The sequence below is a fragment of the Diadema antillarum genome, unplaced genomic scaffold (genome assembly GCF_040938485.1).
Source record: "Diadema antillarum isolate AM-2024a unplaced genomic scaffold, OU_Dant_1.0 seq00001262_RagTag, whole genome shotgun sequence".
NCBI classification, from domain to species: Eukaryota; Metazoa; Echinodermata; class Echinoidea; order Diadematoida; family Diadematidae; genus Diadema; species Diadema antillarum.
In genome coordinates, this window is record NW_027272044.1 from 376,966 (window position 1) to 397,368 (window position 20,403).

At 37.0% G+C, this 20,403-nt stretch overlaps 1 protein-coding gene across 1 annotated transcript in view; it reads right to left on the reverse strand.

Moving 5' to 3' along the window:
- Window positions 1-20,403, reverse strand: part of LOC139745386 (SH3 and PX domain-containing protein 2A-like) — a 71,781-nt gene that overhangs the window by 38,927 nt on the left and 12,451 nt on the right. Inside the window, exons 5-8 of the mRNA XM_071655780.1 lie at window positions 10,091-10,167; window positions 6,458-6,579; window positions 3,623-3,645; window positions 2,876-3,007 (exon numbers count right to left, since the gene is read on the reverse strand). Coding sequence (XP_071511881.1) covers window positions 2,876-3,007; window positions 3,623-3,645; window positions 6,458-6,579; window positions 10,091-10,167 — 354 coding nt within the window. The remainder of the gene's footprint in view (window positions 1-2,875; window positions 3,008-3,622; window positions 3,646-6,457; window positions 6,580-10,090; window positions 10,168-20,403) is intronic.

The following is a 20,403-nucleotide window of genomic DNA, read 5'->3' on the forward strand; positions in this document are numbered from 1 at the left end:
GAAGTTCACTCCACAGGATCAAAAAAAAAAATGCGGTTACCATCGCAATGGCAATGCATGGTCCGATACAAATAGAAAGGACATTTTGCAAAACTACACTTAAAGAGCATCATACACACCAAATTTCACCTTCATAGCTTGAATGGTTTATTTTAATACAAAAATGAGTGGTCACCATGGCAACACATTTTCCTTAAACTAACACATTGGTGTCTTGCAAAACTACACTTCTAGATCATGATACATACTAAATTTGACTATAATTGCTTGAATGATGGAAAAGTTAATGATCTGCAAGGTTTGAGTAAAATTGTGGTTACCATGGCAACGGTTTATGTGACAAACACAAAAATTATGTGTTCCACATCTATACCTCAGGGCCATAATGCCTACCAAATTTGGTTTCAATTGCTGGAAAACTGTGGAAGAAGTTCACTCCACAGGATTTTTAAAAAAAATGCGGTTACCACGGCAATGCATTGTCCGATACAAATAGAAAGGACATTTTGCAAAACTACACTTAAAGAGCATCATACACACCAAATTTCACCTTCATAGATTAAATGGTTCAATTTGATAAAAAAATGAGTGGTTACTTTGGCAACACATTTTTCTTATATCAACATATAGGTGTCTCGCATAACTACAAGTATACCTCCCGATCATCATACATACTAAATTTGACCTTAATTGCTTGAATGATGTGGAAGTTATTCAATCCACAAGGTTTTGGTAAAATTATGGTTACCATGGCAATGCTTCGTCCGACAAACACAAAAATTATGTGTTCCACATCTATGCCTCAAGGCCATAATGCCTACCAAATTTGATTTCAATTGCTTCAAAACTGTGGAAGTTGTTCACTCCACAAGATTTCGAAGAAAACATGCGGCTACCATGGCAATGCTTTGTCAAATACAAACACAAAGAGTGCCTTGCATAACTACACCTATAGATCATCATAGATAACAATTTTGAAATTGATTGCTTAAATACTATGGAAGCTATTCAATCCACAAGGTTTTGGTAAAAGTATGGTTACCATGACAACGCATTGTCCGACAAACACAACAAACATGTCTTGCACATCTATACCTCAATATCATAATTTACCCAAGTTTCATTTAAATTGCTTCAAAACTGTAGGAGTTCGCGATGCAAGATTTTGCAACAGACCGACCGACCGACCGACCGCCCGCCCGCCCGACCAACATCACGGTGATTTCTATATACCCCCTTCACACTACATGTGGCGGTGGTATAACAAGTTAGAAGTAGCAGTTAGTGGGAGAAGTTGTAGTAATAGAAGTAATACAGTTAAACCTGTCTTAGTGATCACCTGTCTATAGCAGCCACCTGCCTTATACAATCACTAAAAACAATTCCCTCCAAGAGAAAATGCATGTTTAAGAACTTGTCTAAAGTGGTCACCTGTTTATAACAGCTACTTGTTTCTTCTCCCTTGGGTGGCCACTACAGACAGGTTTGACTGAAATAGCAGCAGCAGTACAAGCAGCACCAGCCGTACGAATATTGCAATTAGTTGTGGCAGGGGTGATAGTAGGATAGTCACAGTTACTGCTGTTGTTATAAAAGCACTAGAAGCAGTAATCATTTTTCTCACAGTAGCAGTAAAAGCAGTTTAAAAGGGGGTTTGACACAGTGTTTCTTTACAGCAGAAGTCACAAGCATCATGGAAGAAATTGACAGTGATGAAGACAGGTTCATTATAAGTTATCATTCCTATGGGTAGGTCTTAAGGCATCATTTTTACACCACACTATCTTACACAATCTTGAGAGGACAGGGATTAATACATTTTTTGGGGTATGTGTTCCATTTTTGAAATGTTGGGAGACAAGCAGAAATGAGAGACTGACAAACAAACAGACAGACAGACAGACAGACAGACAGACAGACAGACAGAGGTAGGTAATTACAGTGTAGTTAGTTAGTCAGTTCATGAAGAGAAGAATTAGAAACTTGTACAGATTACACAGACGCAAATACAATTATGAATCATTGAGGCAGAGGTTGACACATACAAAAGAAAACAACCAGTACTTCCTAAAATTCAAGCGAGGTGCAGTTACCCATCATGCACCTATTTGGGCTACGTTATCCTCCGGGCGCTTTGTGCACTGGTTGGCATACGATTCCCCCTTCTCTCTGTCTACCACAAAAGACCATACAAAAGAAGGGTGGTGTCTCGCTATGATGCCAAGCAAACAAAGGAGCTCTATCCATGAGGAAGAAGGAAGCAAATAGCTCACCGCTGCACTGTTTGCCTAGCAGTAATGAGCAATCAATTGTAAATGTACATGCCATGACTTCAATACCCAACATTAATGTCAAGCTTAAAAGGGCCGGCATGCACTTTAAATATGGCAATGGGATATGTTGTGATTACATTAAGTATGCATGAATATATGAATAGCCTTGGTACTGAAGAGGGAAATTACAGTTTTGAATGACATAGGGTAGATCACATCAAACTATTCCTGTTTTCATTAAATAGGGGGACTTTCCCAACAAACATGTTTTGTTAACTAACAACTTGATTGTCAACTTTTGTGTGTAAATGTTACATGTGGTGAATGTACACACACTGTAACATACATTATTCTGAGAGTGCAGTTTTAGGAGTCCAGTGTAAAGTTTACATTAAATCTTGTGATGATAAATCGGACAAAACGAAGCATATTCAGCTAATTTCCCACACTTATACCAAAATAAATTGTGATTACGTGAGAGCCCAAGACAATGCTCTTACACATGATGCGACTTATGGCCTTTGACCCTTGAGAAATAAAAAAGGAGTAACCAATATTTCCAAAGGCTAAAGTCTACAAGAAACTGGGATGGTACTCCTCACCATTGTCATTCTTCTCAAAGACTTCCACCAGGTCACCGGCCGTCAGGTCCACCTCATTCTTCTGCTGCTTCTTGTAGTTTGCTACCACCACATACTGCTCTGCCTGGATCGGCTCTGAGATGCTGTCAATCTCTGCCACAAGACAAACAAACAAACAAAACAAATATCAAACTGCAATGCAAGTGGCCAAATTCTCAATTCACCACCATGATATAGGCAGCTGAGGACCAGAAAGATGCAGAGCACCAAAATATGTTCGTACATGTAGATTTTTGGTCTAGATGCAAAGTGCTCACCTAAATTCCAAAATGATTTAAAGCAAGGTTGCAACACGAGGGTTCAAAGTAATGACAAAACCAACCAATTCATTAAAAGATATACATGTCATGATAAAAGTATACAATGCAAAATGAACCGAAGAATGATACTCGATTGGATTCTTTACAATATCATCAAATGAGACACAAATCCATGCATGTAAACATTTCTAGGTCACTGTCATGTGCAATATTGTATCACAGTGACTACATTTTATTCTACTTTTTAAACATACTTATAAAGTTACTTCAACTAGTCATTCTACTTTCATGCTATATGTATACAATATATCATGATTGGCAAAAAGAACACAAAAATAATTCCTTAGACAACAAAGATAGAGGAAAAGAAAAAAATATTAAAAGGAAATGCTTAGTATGTAAATGCAATACAAAATATAATATTTATATTAATAAAACAAAAACATACCTTTTCCTCTCCTTGACTCTCCACTGATGGTAAAACGGGAGAATAAAGTAAACAAAATTATTGGACAATGTTCAGTATGAAGAGTTTTCTTCTCCTTCTTATAATACAATGTGCCTAGCTGATAATGCTTGCTGACTATTACTAGCCACCTGGGGTGAACCATGGGGGGTCAGCATCATTCGCCCATTTTCTGGTGTTCAATAGGCATGTGGGTGGACCATTATATCAGGTTGGGCTAAATGGGAATCGAACCCGAGTCAGTTAACTCTTTATGTGCCATGGTGTAAACCCCCTGTGTTACACATTATTCCTAAATAGCAACGTAAGTCATGCTTTGGGAAGACGTTCTGTGTTTTTTTGTTGTTGTTTTTTTCAAATCTATGGAACTTTCATAGATTTTTGTTACCTGGGCACATAATGAGCAAAGATGTAGAAAAAAGGCCAAGCATTGCTTTGATGTAAATTCTTTTGACAAATCTGTGATTGGTTTTCTTTCAAATGACCAGTAGCTACATCATTGTAAAGGCATGACTTTTGCACACAAAGCAGTGACAGACACTTTGAATTTACTTGCAAATCCAGTTGGACACACTGCTTGATGGTCATTCACCACATAAAATGCAAGCTACACGTGACAGGAATGGAATCGCGAGAAACGCTTTTATTTTACTGTGGTATTATATTTGGCGATTTATCGATCGGTTTGGGCAGGTTTGTGCATTTGAGCAGAATATGCGAAGTTGGCACGCCATCCACTGAGTCGGACATGCCAACGTGGCACATAATAGTCCATGGGCCAAGACCCGAAAAATGGGTTGTTGGTACCATCTGAGGTGGCACAACCTTTTTGGTGTCAGTTTGTTTGTCGGGCATAGATATGCTTATCAAGCTATGATAGCATTTCCAAATGAGTAGCTTAGTCATAATAAATGATTTTTTAACCAATTTGGTCTCGTTTTTATATCTTTATACTTCTGAATCGAAACTAACCGCTATAGAAAGAAGAGCACTGTCTTCCGTATGTCCACAGGTGTCCTGTTGTAAACGCTGTGCGCTTAGTCTTTATTCAAGGCAGCGAAGGTAATATCCAAAGGGTTATGATGTCCACAGCTGTCACCCGGTGCGCTTAGTCTTTATCTAGACCAATGTACCGTTATCATATCTAAAGTTCCTCATAAAAGGGATTATCTATACTGTTTTCATACTACCCTATCAACAAATACATCAGTTTTAAACAAAAATCACTCTGTTCATTTACAATATTATTCATTATAATGTATCGTAGTGTACCGGTACATTGTTTTTGCATTATCTTATATTGTTGGATGGATATAAAGCGACATTGATGTGGTATTAGCGTTTTCACCGTAGCGTTTTAGCCGGAAAATGATAAATAATTGAAAAATACGGTAAAATTCACGAGGAATTGCTTTTTTGCTATTGTTGTTTTTAGATAAAAGGATATACACTGTATCATACGCTTTGGATATTGCCTTCGCCGTCTAGAATAAAGACTAAGCGCTGTGGACGTCATAACCTTTGGATATTCCCTTCGCTGCCTTGAATAAAGACTAAGCGCACCGCGTTTACAACAGAACACCTGTGAACATACCATAGAGCTGCATTTTGCAGCTCTATGGAACATACAGAAGACAGTGCTCTTCTTTGTATAGCGATTAGTTTCGATTCAGAAGTATAGGGATATAACAACGAGACCAAATTGGTTAAAAATTCATTTATTATGACTAAGCTACTCATTTGGAAATGCTATCATAGCTTGACAAGCATATCTATGCCCGACAAACAAAATGACACCAAAAAGGTTTTGCCACCTCAGATGGTACCAATATCTGGCCTGGCCCATGGACTATAAAGAGTTAATTGTGAGGCAGACATGCTACCGACTGAGCCACATCGCCACCTTAGTATGAAGAGTGAAGAGGCAGGTTGCTCTCAAGGAATGGCTATCTTTACATATATTTTCCATTTATTGTCCATGGATATCTTTGATAAGATTATGCTATAGTCCTTGGTGAACATAATTTCTCTTCATTATCTCACCCTTTTCATACTTTACAAGTATACCTGCTTTGAATGATGGAACCATGGTATGTACTGAGGCCACAAGGAGGTTGTGTGCACAAATGTGACCACGCATCTCAAAACAAACAAAAAGTCGCACTCCCTAATTGTGAGTGAGGACTTGAAAACGATGAAATGGGTCAACCTAGTCAATCTTCAGTTTTTTTAAAGAGCAATTCTTCTTCATAATTCTAAAGTTTGGGATCACAAAACACAGATGGGTTAATTGTGCATTTGCAGTTTTTCAAGAATACCTTTTTTAAAAATAGAATACTGTGATTAGGTATATCTTAGATGTCCCTTTTCACTTCTTAAAACCCCTTTACACACTCCTCCCTTTCAAATGTAAGAAATTTTGAAAGGATGACACTACTGCATTTAAAGGTGGTATCAGCCATTAATAGAATGTGCTCAATGAGTGTAGCACATTTTACTACAATATGATAATCCCTTCATTGTGGGTGCTACACAGTTTAACATGCTATTAAAGCATGGTAAGCACTTGAATAGACCCTAAACTGCAAAGCGTGATAAACATTTCTCAAATTCTTTTCTTTCCAAATTTCTGGTTGACATAAGATGAGACATTTTTCGTCTTCAAGTAAAAGCCATGTTATGACTGTAAACTATGTGTTCAAGACAAATCTACCACATAAGTCATGGTTGATTGGGTGGTGGTGGTGGTGGGGGGTAAGAAGTTAAGAAGAGAGAGAGAGTGCAATGTGAAAGGAGAGAATGATGGGAAAAACTCACTCTGCAGACGGTGGACTCACATCCTCGGGAGATGGAGTGAAGAACTGAATGACAGTGCTACAGTCAGAAATCTTGCTTGGAAGTTTGACCAAGGCCTGAGAAGTAATGATATAACAGAGAATCTTGGCACTTTGTCATTGAATTCTTTGACCAAAGAAGACGAAGAAAAAAAAAAGACACCATCATCACTTATGTATTGTAAACCCTACCACACCCATCCCCACAAGCAAAACAAAACAAAACCAAACAAAATAAAAGCAATGAAGACATTGGTGACATGCAGATTCACATTGTATTACAAACTCTAAAAGATACTGTTTACCACTGGGAGCAGTGATTTAAAAAATGCTTGAGTTACTAAGTCCCGGTCACACAGCACTCCACGTCTAAATCACGTACAAAAAGTTATGAAAATCTGGTGGACGTGGTCGTAAGTGGTAATTTTTTGGTCAATTTTGGTTTGGCCATGCTTTGTACGGGGTATGGCCGTGGTGGCTGTTCCACTGCTGAAGCACTGCCTAAGCAAGGCTAACCATGTCTAGCCACGTGTATGTATGCGGAAAAATCCATGTGTCAGTGGTAAGCCGCTAAACAAACGCTATTTCCCATGATACCAACGCATAACATGCGTCAGATGACCATGCTCTGCCCGTGACAGACCGCTATAAAACTTTCGCGTCTTACCGCATCTCCCCAAGTTTTAATCACTGCCGGAACATGGATTATCACATGTGTTTCACGTGTGTTGCACGTGGTTGTCCGCGGAATAAAATTTTGAGCAGTTCAAAACTTTTTACCGCGTCCGATGACATTCCGATTTTTCCCCACGTCCTGCCACGTCTATAATTTGACCGTAGCTCGTCTTAAACTCGACATCAACGCGAACAACATCGTCTGCTTCACGGGAGACCACTTTTTGACGTGTTTTGGCCGTGATTAAGCTGTAAAGCGCTATGTGACCGGGCTTTTACATATGATGCATAGGTCAGTTGTATTACAAAACATCCTACCATATCCAAAGTTTTACAATAAAGCCTAAAATACAAGTCCTAGAGATCACTATTTTTCTCAAGAAACCACTGTAGAATGTTTATTCTACCAATTTCTAGAAACAATTTCATTATAACTATTGTGCACATTTTGAATATAATTTACTTAACATCATTTTACAATGGTAATTTCTATCCCTAACTCACATTTTAAAACTAATATTTTGAAGCACTGAAACTGAGTTTTTGCTTCATCTGCATATGGTATATAAATGTCTTTAAAGAGATTCTGAACATACCAATAAGTCTGAAGGACAAAACACATTTTTTGTTGTGGCACAAGGAACATAAAGAGTACACAGAAGACATCACCTTTGCAAATGGAGTTCTAAACATTGAGACATACATGCATTGTTTGCATAGTTTAGAGAAAGTGGGTGACATTGTGACATAACAGACTGATCTACAACGTATCAATCTCACAAACAGTGAAAAAAAAACAACCCTAAACACAACATTGTGCAGACAAAACAGGGCAGCAGGAAAATTCCTATTCTCAAGGTTGTTGGGATGAATTCTCTATGAAGAACTGCAATGTACTTGAAATAAAATTTTTTTAAACCATACTTCATAATGAAAGTAAAGATTAAGGGTAGTTTGACTAAAATTTTTCTCCCAAATTGCAGGCATGGGATTGTTTGACTCAGCAAATATTCATTGTCTGCCATGAGAAAGAGTCTTTCATTTCAATACGTAATCATAATCATAATCATCATCATAATAATAATAAAAAATAAGAATATTGTTACATTCATCATTACTAAGTACTATCATCATTACCATCATCATTACTATTTATCACAGAAGATAAATGGATTTTTTGTTCAATTGTCAAAGCATATATATTGCCTTAAAAAAAGAAGAAAAAGGAAATGATAAGTCAATGGTACCATCTCAACCATTCAAATTGACACAAGTACAATCAGCCTGCATATCTTTCCATTTTTTTCAATATATTCCCTAGTTGCAACATAAAACAACCCCCACCCCCCCCCAAAAAAAAAAAAAAATCCCCCAAAATGCATTACTGTGTAATCATGAATCAATTCAGTAAACAAAGGCACATACACAAAGCCAATGATCTGCAATGGGAATTCCCCTATCTGTGCAAGTCAAGGAAGAGAAAGTACATAAAATCCAAAATATGACATGTTTGCATGTTTGCATTACATTCATGTTCTAAATTCATTCTAGATATATAATGCCCAAGGATGGATTTCATATTGCACCCATTTTGCATTCATCAGTGTGTCCCTTCATAGTTTATCCTTTGCGTCAAGTTATTGCCCCTCTCTCACCAGGAAGTCTACTTTACACATGTCATCTAGCGAGCTATGAGATTCCGAACTTTGGGCAGAGTTCATTTAGATACACAAGGCGAGCAATTACATAACAAGTCCTTCTCTGTTACCTTGATAGAGGAAAGAATACACTGTGGTTTACTAGCAGTTTTTGCTCAACTTCTGACACCGGTACACAGTGATGTAGACTTTTTGACTGTCTGTGTAGTTTTCCTGTTTTTATATCCAGTAATCATTTTATGACCCATTTTATTCTATTTGCATCATTCTATTGGGAAGAAATAGAAATAAAATGCTACACAAGGATCCTTGCCTACAAAAGTTCAGAATTACAAAAGAACACATGTTAAACACCTTAGCACAATAGTGTGTCTGTATCTTGCATATTAGAATGATGATGATGTCACAGTCAAATCTGCCATGAAAGAACCATATATATGCCAACATCAGTCCACCACCTTCAGATCAATAAATTTATTTTGTCTCTTGTCACAGACAAGATTGTCCAAGTAGTTTACTTCTCATGCAAAATGTTTTAGTTGCTGAGTTGTATCAAGACAAGTCCTGGATCTTCCTTCATGCATAAACATTATACTAACATAATAAACAGTCCTTCCTCTGCTATAAAACAACAACAACCAGAATTACCTTGTTTATTTGGTTAGGGCAGAAAAGAAGGAAATCATCTGGTCACTGTGTTGTAATTCTTTCTTAAAGCAATTGCCTAGTGGATCAGGTAATTTTTTTGAATTCAAATCACTAACTCTTTAGGAAAGAAACAATTACACAAACAAACATTAAAATAAGAGGCTCATTTGAGGTTCTTTACTTCAGTATTCATACAATTCTGTTCTCTTGCGTACTGCATTGTTGACAGACTGCACTACTTCCATAAAACATGGCAATGACAATGATGATGTCAGAAGATGGCTGGCTTCAACATATCAAATATCAGATAAAAGTTTATATCTCTTGTTTGTTTTTTGGGGGTTTTTTTTTGTTTCTTGCAATCATTTGCAATGTCAAATATACTTCCAAAATAATCTGTATCAGCCTATCTGAATCAATATGTCCTTTTTTTTTTCCAGTTGGTCACTTTAAACCAAGTACCCCAAAAGCTTTCTTGCCTCCTGACATGGTATAAGTATCAAATTCAGTCTTTTTCACACCAGATTTAGGGCTCCAGATAGACTTGGCCAAGTACCCACAGGGCTACCATATGTAATGGGCATTTTCAGTGCTTTTCTTGAGAGCTACACTACTGTGAAGTTGTCTGAACTTACCTGACAATATTCGTCCAAAGGTTTTAATCTTTTCAATGCTACTTCACGAACATGGCTTCTCCCAAACAGAATTTTTCCTGAGGATGACCAGCATGACAAATACAAAAAAGGGAAAAGAAAGGAATTGTATTGTCAAACATATAATACACACAAAATAACCAACAACATCTGTGAACTATACATTACTACACATTTAGTGGTGATGAAAATTCATATCTAATGCAGGGCTCGACACTAACGGTGGCCCCGTGGCCCCGTGGCCCGGTGGCCCGCGGCCACCAAAAATGAAAGTCGGGCCACCAAATTTTAAAAAAGGGCAAATTTGGTGGCCCGCCTCGGGCCACCAAAATTTTTTGAAAAGTATGTCAATAAATTTGTAACTTTTTGCGCCGGAAATTAGCTGTTAAATTTGTTTAAAGGATGGATGAAAAAGACTGAATGAGTGCCCGAGAGTGAGTGTTGCAAGTTTGTTGAAGTTTATTTATGAGTAGATATGTCCAACTTCTAATTCTTACTATCATAAAACTTGAATATTTGACTCATTAAAAAAAAAGGACTTTTAATGTTTTTTATGGTTTCTTTTTTCAGGACACCAAATTTTTCTCTCGGGCCACCAAAAATTTGAAATTGAGGATTTTGGTGGCCCCATCGGGCCACCAAACAAAAAAGTTAGTGTCGAGCCATGTCTAATGTATTAAGTACTTTCCTCTTGATTAACGCAATTATTGTTGATGATATCATTGCTTATATGATCATGTAATGATCACATTTCAATATTTAAATAAATCAACTCATGAGTACATGATGCTGTGATAAAAATTCAAATTATATCACCACCAAAAAAAGAAAAGAAAAAAAAGCCTGACCTGATACGATCATGGTGCACTGATTTTTCTCTTTATATTTGTTATGCAAGCTTAGACTTGCAAAATGCTTCAAACTTGAGTCCAACATACATGTATACTACGTGGAAATCAAGAAACTCTTCTTTGATGTACAACTTAGCTGTTAGATATATACACATATTCTATTACAATTGTATATATATCTGTTCAAGTGTTTGCAAATTGGTTCCTTTTTGTTATGTTCACGTCCCAAGCATTGACGAAGACCTGTAAAAGGGTCGAAAGCTTCACAGCAATATGAGCCAATAAGCGAACAACTGCAATGTCCGCTAGCAGCCCTTTTCCATCATCACGACTATACTTACAATGCAACACACATCACGTATACATATGTGGCCAAACCACCTTCACATTATATATTCATATTTTGATATAAAAACTGACCATTTGTTCAGTTGGCATGACTAAGACAGAATCAGAAGAGATTACACATACAATTATGATTTGAAGGTAGCGCTAATTAGTTTTGGCACATGAGCTGCAAAAAAAGGGGGGGAAAAAAATCAGTTTACCATTACAAGGAACCATAATATCCAGTACTAGTATTTACAAATTTGGCCCCATTACCAGCCAACTGCACCAGAAAAGGTCATAAACAGCATGTGAGTAGCCTGGAAACAGCAACAATGTCTGGAACTAGTCTGTTAGTCAAAGACCTTTAGGAACCTTTGCAAACATCATACTATTTATTTTTCCTTGCCCTACAAGACAAAGATTGAAGAGATGATTGGTGTGTCATGAATGTTCACTCAACCTTACAGAAGGATTGATTTATCACTTCATGACAAAAATCAAATCACATGCTACAAGAAGAATAAGAAAGTCTCATATGCTGCAACTAAAAATATTACTAAGCCACACTGTGGTCAGTGCCACGTGGAGTATGACAGTGAGAGCAGCCAGGCAGCGTGACCATGATGATTTCAAATCGAAGCTTCTTGCCGTCTCACGCTCAGCAGAACTGCATATTACTTGTCGAAATTCGAAGGAACTTCTCCTCTGAACTGTGCAATTGCTCAGAATACTAAATTACAAATTAGAACATTTGGCGATAAAGAGTCATTTGTTTTGTGCTCATAGAAGACAAAATATGATGATTTTTTTGTCGAACACAAAACATTCACCATAACCATACCAAAAGCACTTGGCCCATTTAAATATGAAGAACTTGTAAGTGCCAACACCAGCACAAATTTCCCACATTGGCACATGCATAGCTGGTGTGTAGTGATTACCGTCGATTACCGTCGTGTTAGAATTACTGATCACAGGGGAATTAACACAAAGCCATAAAAAGTCTAAATTAGCTCACAAGTCTTTTTTTATAACTTTTTCTTTATTTTTCAGACCAGCAAAAAGACAAAAAAAAAGAAAAAATGAAAAACCGAGTGTCTGACAGGGTCACATTGGGCTAGCAGAAAAAATGAGTTAGTGTCAATCCATGTGTGTACCAGGAAAATACTGAATTGGTTTAGGACAAGTTTATAGGTAGATTTCACCCGATTCTAGATATGTATGGTCCACGGAGAATGAAGCAAGTTAAGCAAAGTAATGACATCCCCTGGTTAAACAAAGAGGTTAAAAGGATATGATGAAGCACAGAGATTCTTTGAAAAAGAAAGCTAAATGCTTACAATATTCCCAGTGGTTCTGACAGTTATTGCAAATAAAGAAATCAAGTTAACAGTAACCTTCATCAGCTAAAAATTGAGTACAGTGTGTGTATATTCAAAGCAGCATTGAAAGCAATTCACAATCCATGCGCCATCAAAGTCCATACCGTGAAAGGCCTGTATTTCCCAATTCTGGGTCAACCAGAGAGGTTATGTACTAAAGGCAGTAAGGCATACTGCTACTAATACATCAACACCCGCTGTTTCCTAGGTGGCACACGTAGTAAGTGAGTTAAGAATGAAAGCTGACCGATTAAAGAAATATTTAACAAACCCACATGTGATAACTCAAGAACCACAATTCTGGATTTGTCTAGCCAAGCTTGGATGTAGCTATCCATGGCATGCTTGGGTGTTGTAGACTCATTTCCACAAAAGAAATGCACTACCGTATTCAATGTGTATTTATCTGTGGCATTTGAACCAAAACGAGGGCGCATGGATTACGAAATGCAAGAATTCTGGTGACAGTGAAAAGATGTGGAAAACCTTACGGTCTGTGATTCCAAACAAACGTCGTGATCCAAATGTATATTCTGTTCAAGTTAAAAATAATGTAATTAAAGATGAAAGGGAGTTTGCTGATTTATTCAATCAATGTTTTACCACAACAAATTTGGTAAATCAAAGAGTCAACATAAATTTTGAGGATAAATCTGAAAGATATCTTGGCAAGCCTGAAAAATCAAAATTCAAATGTAATCAGGTTGCAGAAAGTGAGCCAATGATTTTTTTTTTCATTATGTCTCAATAAACAAGTCTACTGGTTCAGATAATATACCACCAAAGGCCATCAAACTTGTAGCCAGACTCATTGTGTAATGTCAAACGTATGTCATGAATTTATTATTAAAACATGGAATTGTTCCAACTGAATGGAAGACTACAAAAGTCACCCCTATAGTAATACCCAAGTGTAACAGTGTATTTGAATTGTGCAGTTATCATCTGACATGTATCTCAGTACAAACCAATTACAAACTATTAAGAAATAAATTCTCTTTTATATATTCTGTTGGAATATTCCATAACCTACCACATTACATTTGATCAAATGAAAAATTTGTACTTTTTAACAGAACATGTAATTTGTTTTAGATTGTGTTTTGAAGTAGATATCTTTTGGTTGTTATACCCATTGAATAATTATGATTGATTATTTGAATACACATATATTATAATTTCACGATTTTCTAGGATGCTTTGCACGCTTCGGTATAGGATATGCAGTCGTGCATACATGTAATATGTTTAGTATTTTGTATTGAATTGTGTTGTTTTGTTGTTTATAGTCTTTTATGTAATTTCCATTTGCTATGGTACCTCTGCACCATTTTTTTTTTAATGTGTACAAACCCCTTTGAAAATCAGTCTTTTACTGAAAACGCTATTCATCCTGGAAATAAAAATAGATTAAAAAAGAAGATAATACCACTGAGTGTAATGACAAAATTTGTGCACATTTTGGGAGGACTTTCAGTTAATTATCCACAGCATGGCCTGTAGCCTCTACAGTATTTCTGAAAAAAAAAAATATGATCAGTACCTATGAAATATTGATTATTTCCTACTACTAAAATGATTCATCACTTTCTTTAATGTATCAACATCAAATTGAGGATATCCTGGTGCGTATCTGTTCGTGGAATCTTTTGCAGCTAAACCACATCAGCAAAAAGACAAGTCATGACACACAGGGACACAGTGACAAGAGCAAATGGTTTTTGACACGGCGGTTAGTACTTAAATTTCCAATCCAGGGACATTTTTGAGTGAGAGTCAAGGCCTGCAACTTACTTTGAATGCAAAGCTTGCAACAGTGGCTAATTCAACTTGGCAAATTCTTAGAAGGAATTTAACCAGCTTGAGAGCTGTCTGAAAGATTTTTCTTCCTTTACTACTCTTTCCCTTATCTTTCTTCTTTTCCTCTTCCTCTTACATTTTCCCTTCTCTTTCTTATTTTTCTTCTCCTGCTCCTTCTTCTTCTCCTATTGCATTTCCTTTCCCCTCAATTTCTCTTTTTTCTCTTTCTTTCTCTTCTTCTTCTTCTTCTCATCTAATTGCAATCTCTTTTCCTCCTTCTTCACCTCCTTCATCTTCTTTTCCCCTCAAGTAAAGTACAGTTACAGTTGCAGGTACATATTAAAAATCATAATGACAAAACTGTACATTGAAAATGCAGCAAGTATGTGATACAATTCAAATCTGAATTACTATAGGGGTTGCCATTGCCAGAACATAATTGATTTTTTTTTCCGAGATGCAAGGTTTAAAGAAGGAATGATGATTGCTTTTTAAAAGAAAGTATGCAAAGAAAGCATCAGTACTTTGTATTGCTCACTGAATACAACAAGCAGCTCAGGAGTTTGGGGTTCCACATACATTGTACACATAAAATGGAAATTGTACACTAAAATAGAAATTGCACATTTTTGTTCAGCGCTGGATGTGACTAGAGGCACCAAAGGAGCTTGCCAGCTGTTTTCTTCCTGGTTATGATGACAGTTGTCAGGGCACAGAGTAGGACCATGAAATAATAACTGAACATTCAATTTCCTCTAAGTAAACTGCAGTAATACAATATTTCTCGCTTTCCTTTCTTTTCTTTTTTTATTGCATGCTTCAATCCAGAAGCTTTTGAATTTGCATGCTAACACAATCATGTTTTGTGTATTTTGGCGACCTCAAACTTGCTTTTAGTTGCCCCCAGCACCACATCTCCTAAGTCAAAGCCCTTAAAGGGACTTACAATACTGGTTGAGGTGGGGATTCATGTTTTGAACATTCCTAAGTGAGATAATGAGAAACATCCTATGAAATATGAAAAAGCATGTAATTTTAAGAAGGATTCAATGTTTATTTGATGAAAATTGGTTTTCAAATGGCTGAGATATCCAAAAAAAAAAATATAATAATAAAAGGCGACAGGCCATGCTTTTTATAAGGATTTCTTTGCTTCACCTTGTTTTTGGATATCTCAGCCATTTCAAAACCGATTTTCATCAAATAAACTTTTGATACCCCTTAGAATTGCATGCTCTTTGACATCTCATAGAGTGGTTTCTGAATATCTAGCAAAACGTTCAAAGCTAAGTCCTCACCTCGACCAGAACTTTACATACCCTTTAACATTCTACTTCAGACTACAAGTTTAAGTCATGAGATGTTTGAATCATGTTCCTCACTACCTGAAGAAGAGATTCAATTCATGTTCACTATATATAAAAAAACACTAACTGTAAAATAAGAATGGACTTACTCACGCCTGGTTTGATAGGCAGTTTCATGGCAACTAATGTCCATAGCCACATGCTTAACCTGAGAGATAATCTAGAAGCTGTATGATTGACAGACTGTGTATTCTAAGGCACCAAATATAACACAAGACTTTTCCTCTTTTCATTCTCCTTGAGTCACTAGGTACATTCAATGAGTAAGCATCCATTACGTTGGATACATTCATATGATTGGCACATCATTACCTCAGACCCCCCACAAAAAATAAATAAATACAAAAAATAAATATAATGAAACTATTTTAAAAATGCATGCTTGAAAAAGTGCCTCATAATGAAAAAGAAACCCCCAAATTGCTCGTTTCACCCTTCTCCAATTTTCAATGAGGCACAACATACACTGTAAGATTTTTTTTTTTTAAAATCTCTTGATCAAAGATTATTTCACTGGATATTTTTGCGTACCTGCTATGTGTGGAAATAATCAATCCTTGTAATGCATCACTTTTTTTTTTACAGTACAATGGTTTAGTTGCATGAATCAGTGCACATGCACTAATAACTGTCTATGGTAGACAAATGACCTTTCATGATGAATGGTAATTGCGACTTGGGAGTTTGCCTTCATTCCCCTTTTTCATGAGATGCCAAGCGAAAATTCATCAAGAATTATGGCAATTCATTTTCCTCTGGCAAACATCTTAATGAACGGAGAAAAACAGAAATATAATTCTACACTAGGTTTGAAACAAACTTGCTCTAAATCTTTTGTTCTATTTCCTTGTTTTGTTTGTCTTTTTCAGTTGTTATTTTGTTTTTTCATTTTACACATGATGTAATTAGCTTGACTTTGACAGTAAGATTTATTGTAAAAGTGGCAACTTTTGTGAAACTATTTTCATTTTCATGAAACTAGCACAAAATAGGAGCATGCTGATTTTTGCCACACACAAAAAAAAATACAAAAAAAAAAGAAATACCTAGCCAAACATAATATTAGTGTGTAGAATATTTTGATTCTGTGGAAATAAAAACATTCAAAATGTTTATTTACCAGGCAAAGTATGAGAAACTACTAGCATGAAAATTTTCACTTTAGAGTATCAGATCAACCCATTGAGTCCTGGGGGAATATTGCTGCTGAAATCATTACCTCATCATCAGCAGAACACTTCTGGATTTCTCTGCATGTCTAAAGGGGATGGTATAGTTTTGGTTGAGATGCCGCTTCAGGTTTTCAACTTGTTTTTGTGAGATAACAGGAAACTTCTTATGGAATATGAAAGAGCATGTAATTCTAAGACGGATTCAAAGGTTATTTGATGAAAATTGGTTTTGAAATAGCTGAGATAAAGGGATCCTAGTAAAAGGTAGGATCCAACTTACATTAGGATCACTTTATTTTGCTTTGATTACTATCTTGCAAAAAGTTACAAACTCAATCCTCATTTTAACCAATACTATATCATCCCTTTTAATTGGAGAAAGATTACATGGAACTGGGTAAATTCATTCAATCTGCACAAATATCAGAAACATTGCAGAACTTTTCCGACTTGTGAGAGAAATAGGAACTTTATTTGTCTAAGGTGTCTCGCCAAAATATGAGAATCAGCAAGTATTAATAGAAGGGACTTACAGCACAAAAATCTTCCAACCAAAATAAATAGTTGGTATTTGTTGAACAAAAGAGGCCTCCAATGTGAAGAGATTTTGTTTACTCTTCCTAACGAGACACCAGCAATGAATAGCGACTAGAAATGTATGCCTCCGCCATAATGCATGATTCTCCTAATAGGTCTATAGTACATGTGGACAATGTGTGATTACATTTTCACAAAATTGGCAAAATATTAAAATGACATGTTTGTCACAAATGTATTGAATGTTTACCTTCCTTGACCTACGTTTAATTGGATGAATAGGAGAGCATGTATTTGGGGATTTAAGAACTTTAACTTGACTTTGACCATTTCATAAGTTTGTGCACTGAGTAATTTTCAAGGTATGGAGAAAAAGCGCAATTTCTGTATTGAACAGTAAATTGTTATCATTTTCATCTGGCCTTTGATTTATAAGAGAAGCACTGTCAGGCAGAACATACATAAATTCAGCATGTACTAAGTTTCAAGATAACTTGAGCCACTTCCGAGATATGGAGAAAAAAGTAAGTTCAGCACGTTCACTTGATCTTTGACCTTTGACCTTCTTGGCAAAAAAAAAATCCCAGAGAATCTCTATTGGGTTAGACATGCATACATCAAGTTTTAAAAAAAAAAAATATCCTGCTGGCATTGCACAAATATAAGGAAAATAGTAAGATTTTGAAGTATTGCCCTTGACCTTTGACCCCTGACCTTTGACCCCATGAACCCTAAATTCCCTAGATAACCACTGCCAGTCAGTAGATGCATATACACTATGTTCCATGAAGATACCTTGAACAATTTCCAAGATACAGAGAAAAAAGTGAAATTTTAACATTTTACTTGACCTTTTGACCTTTGACCTTTTGACCTCATGACCCCAAACTTTCACCAGAGAATCTTAATTGGGTAGTACATGTATACACTAAGTTTCAAGAAAATATCTTCAGGCATTGCATAGATATGGGGGAAATAGTAAAATTTTAAGCATTTGACCTTGACCTTTTGACCTTTGACCTTGAGCATGTGCACCCAAAAGTTGATAGGCACAACTTCACCCCCTAATACACATACATGCCAAGTTTCATTAGGATACCTCAAAAGGTTTTGGTAGTTACCCTGTCCACAAAATTCATTACGGACGGACGGAAGGACGGACGGACGGAAGGACGGACGGACGGACGGACGGACGGACGGACGGACGGACAACCCGAAAACATAATGCCTCCGGCACCACTTCGTGGCGGAGGCATAAAAATACAATACAGATACTGCACTAAACCACAATGATGATGGGCCTGGGATTCACATGAGTTCATGGAGACAAAGGCATTCATACATGGAGGGGTAATCTATTCAAGCATTTAATGGTACACACGATAACATCTTGTTGGTGGATGTGTTTTACATTATACATGTAATTCTGATATGTGCTCACACAGTTCAATATTTACAAATATAAAGTTCCTAATCCTTTAGTACCAGTCTTATGAGACATGAAGCAATAAGAATCATTGACTTCCACAATAAAACTGCTTGGAGCAACACAAACAAACAAACAAACAAAACAAGTAAAACTAGAATGCTGGGAGATTGGTTAAATAATGAACGTAGTCAGGCATACCATACATTGCGCCATGATCAACAGGAATGGAACAAGATTGTGTGCTGATTACTAGGAAGTCAGAGACTCCAACCCCAAGCACCTTCTGATCTGGAGATTCTCCCGCCTGAAACCCCTAGCAAACAGGAGACTCCAACTTGATGCGCTACGCGCGAAGTTCCTTGTTGCCGGTGTCCAGCTTTAGGGTTCTGGATGTTATCTCGTGCTATCTAAGGCTTATTTTTCAACATACGATGACACTAAGTAAGGAATCATTTCAAGCGGGAGAAATTAAATTTCAAGTGGGAGAGTTGGAGTCTCTGGGAAGTATTCATGTAAACGTGATACCCACTTCACACTAGCCTCTTGGGTGATCACCTGGGAGATTCAACTGGGAATCAAACAGGGAACACCTGTAAGACATTTCTATCATAGAGTTAGCCAATGAGCTCCTGCTTGAATTTCTCTTGCCTGCTCTTCGGCAGTGCAAGTACATGTTATGTTGTACATGCACAAAATGGCCACCAAGATGTTGTTTGCATGCTGACCTTTGCTTTTCACCAAGAGGTACCCACGATACCTTTGACGCTATAGCATCACCCCAGAAATTTGCGGAGGAAACCCTCAAATTCACACGGGATGGTTCAAGGTGAGATTTCTGAAAAGTCATCCAGCATTTTAGCCCTATCCGAAAGTTTATCCATGATGCTCTCATGCTACAGCATCATCCCAAAGTTCCCGGGAAATCTCGGGTGAAATTTAATAAGCATGAAAGGGATATTAGCTAGGCAAATGGAGTCAACTTGACAGGCTGTCGAGAAAACCCACACCTTACCCACATCGACTTTCATAGATACAGTGAAATCCACAAACAGAGGAGGTACATTTTTATGACAACGCGACAAGGGAGCTGTGATTTTTCTTTTTATGTTTCCCCCCAAACGATGATTTTGGTTATTCTCATATATGCTATTGTACATGGGAGAGGTTGACTTACCAACGGCGTAGCCAGGATTTCATCTTAGGGGGGGCGGTTAGTCTGCGAGGGAGCGAAGCGACCGAGCCCGAGCGAGCGGAGCGAGCGAGGGGGGGAGGGTGTGGGAGGGGGGTGTCCCCCCTCCCATGGTAAGAACTTTTTGCATTTGGATGTTGTAAATGGTGCAATTTGATGCATGTTTTTGCGCGTTTTATCGATGTGAAACAGTCCCACTTGTTTAAGGTAGCAGTATATTTTAGTGTAGATTGTTATT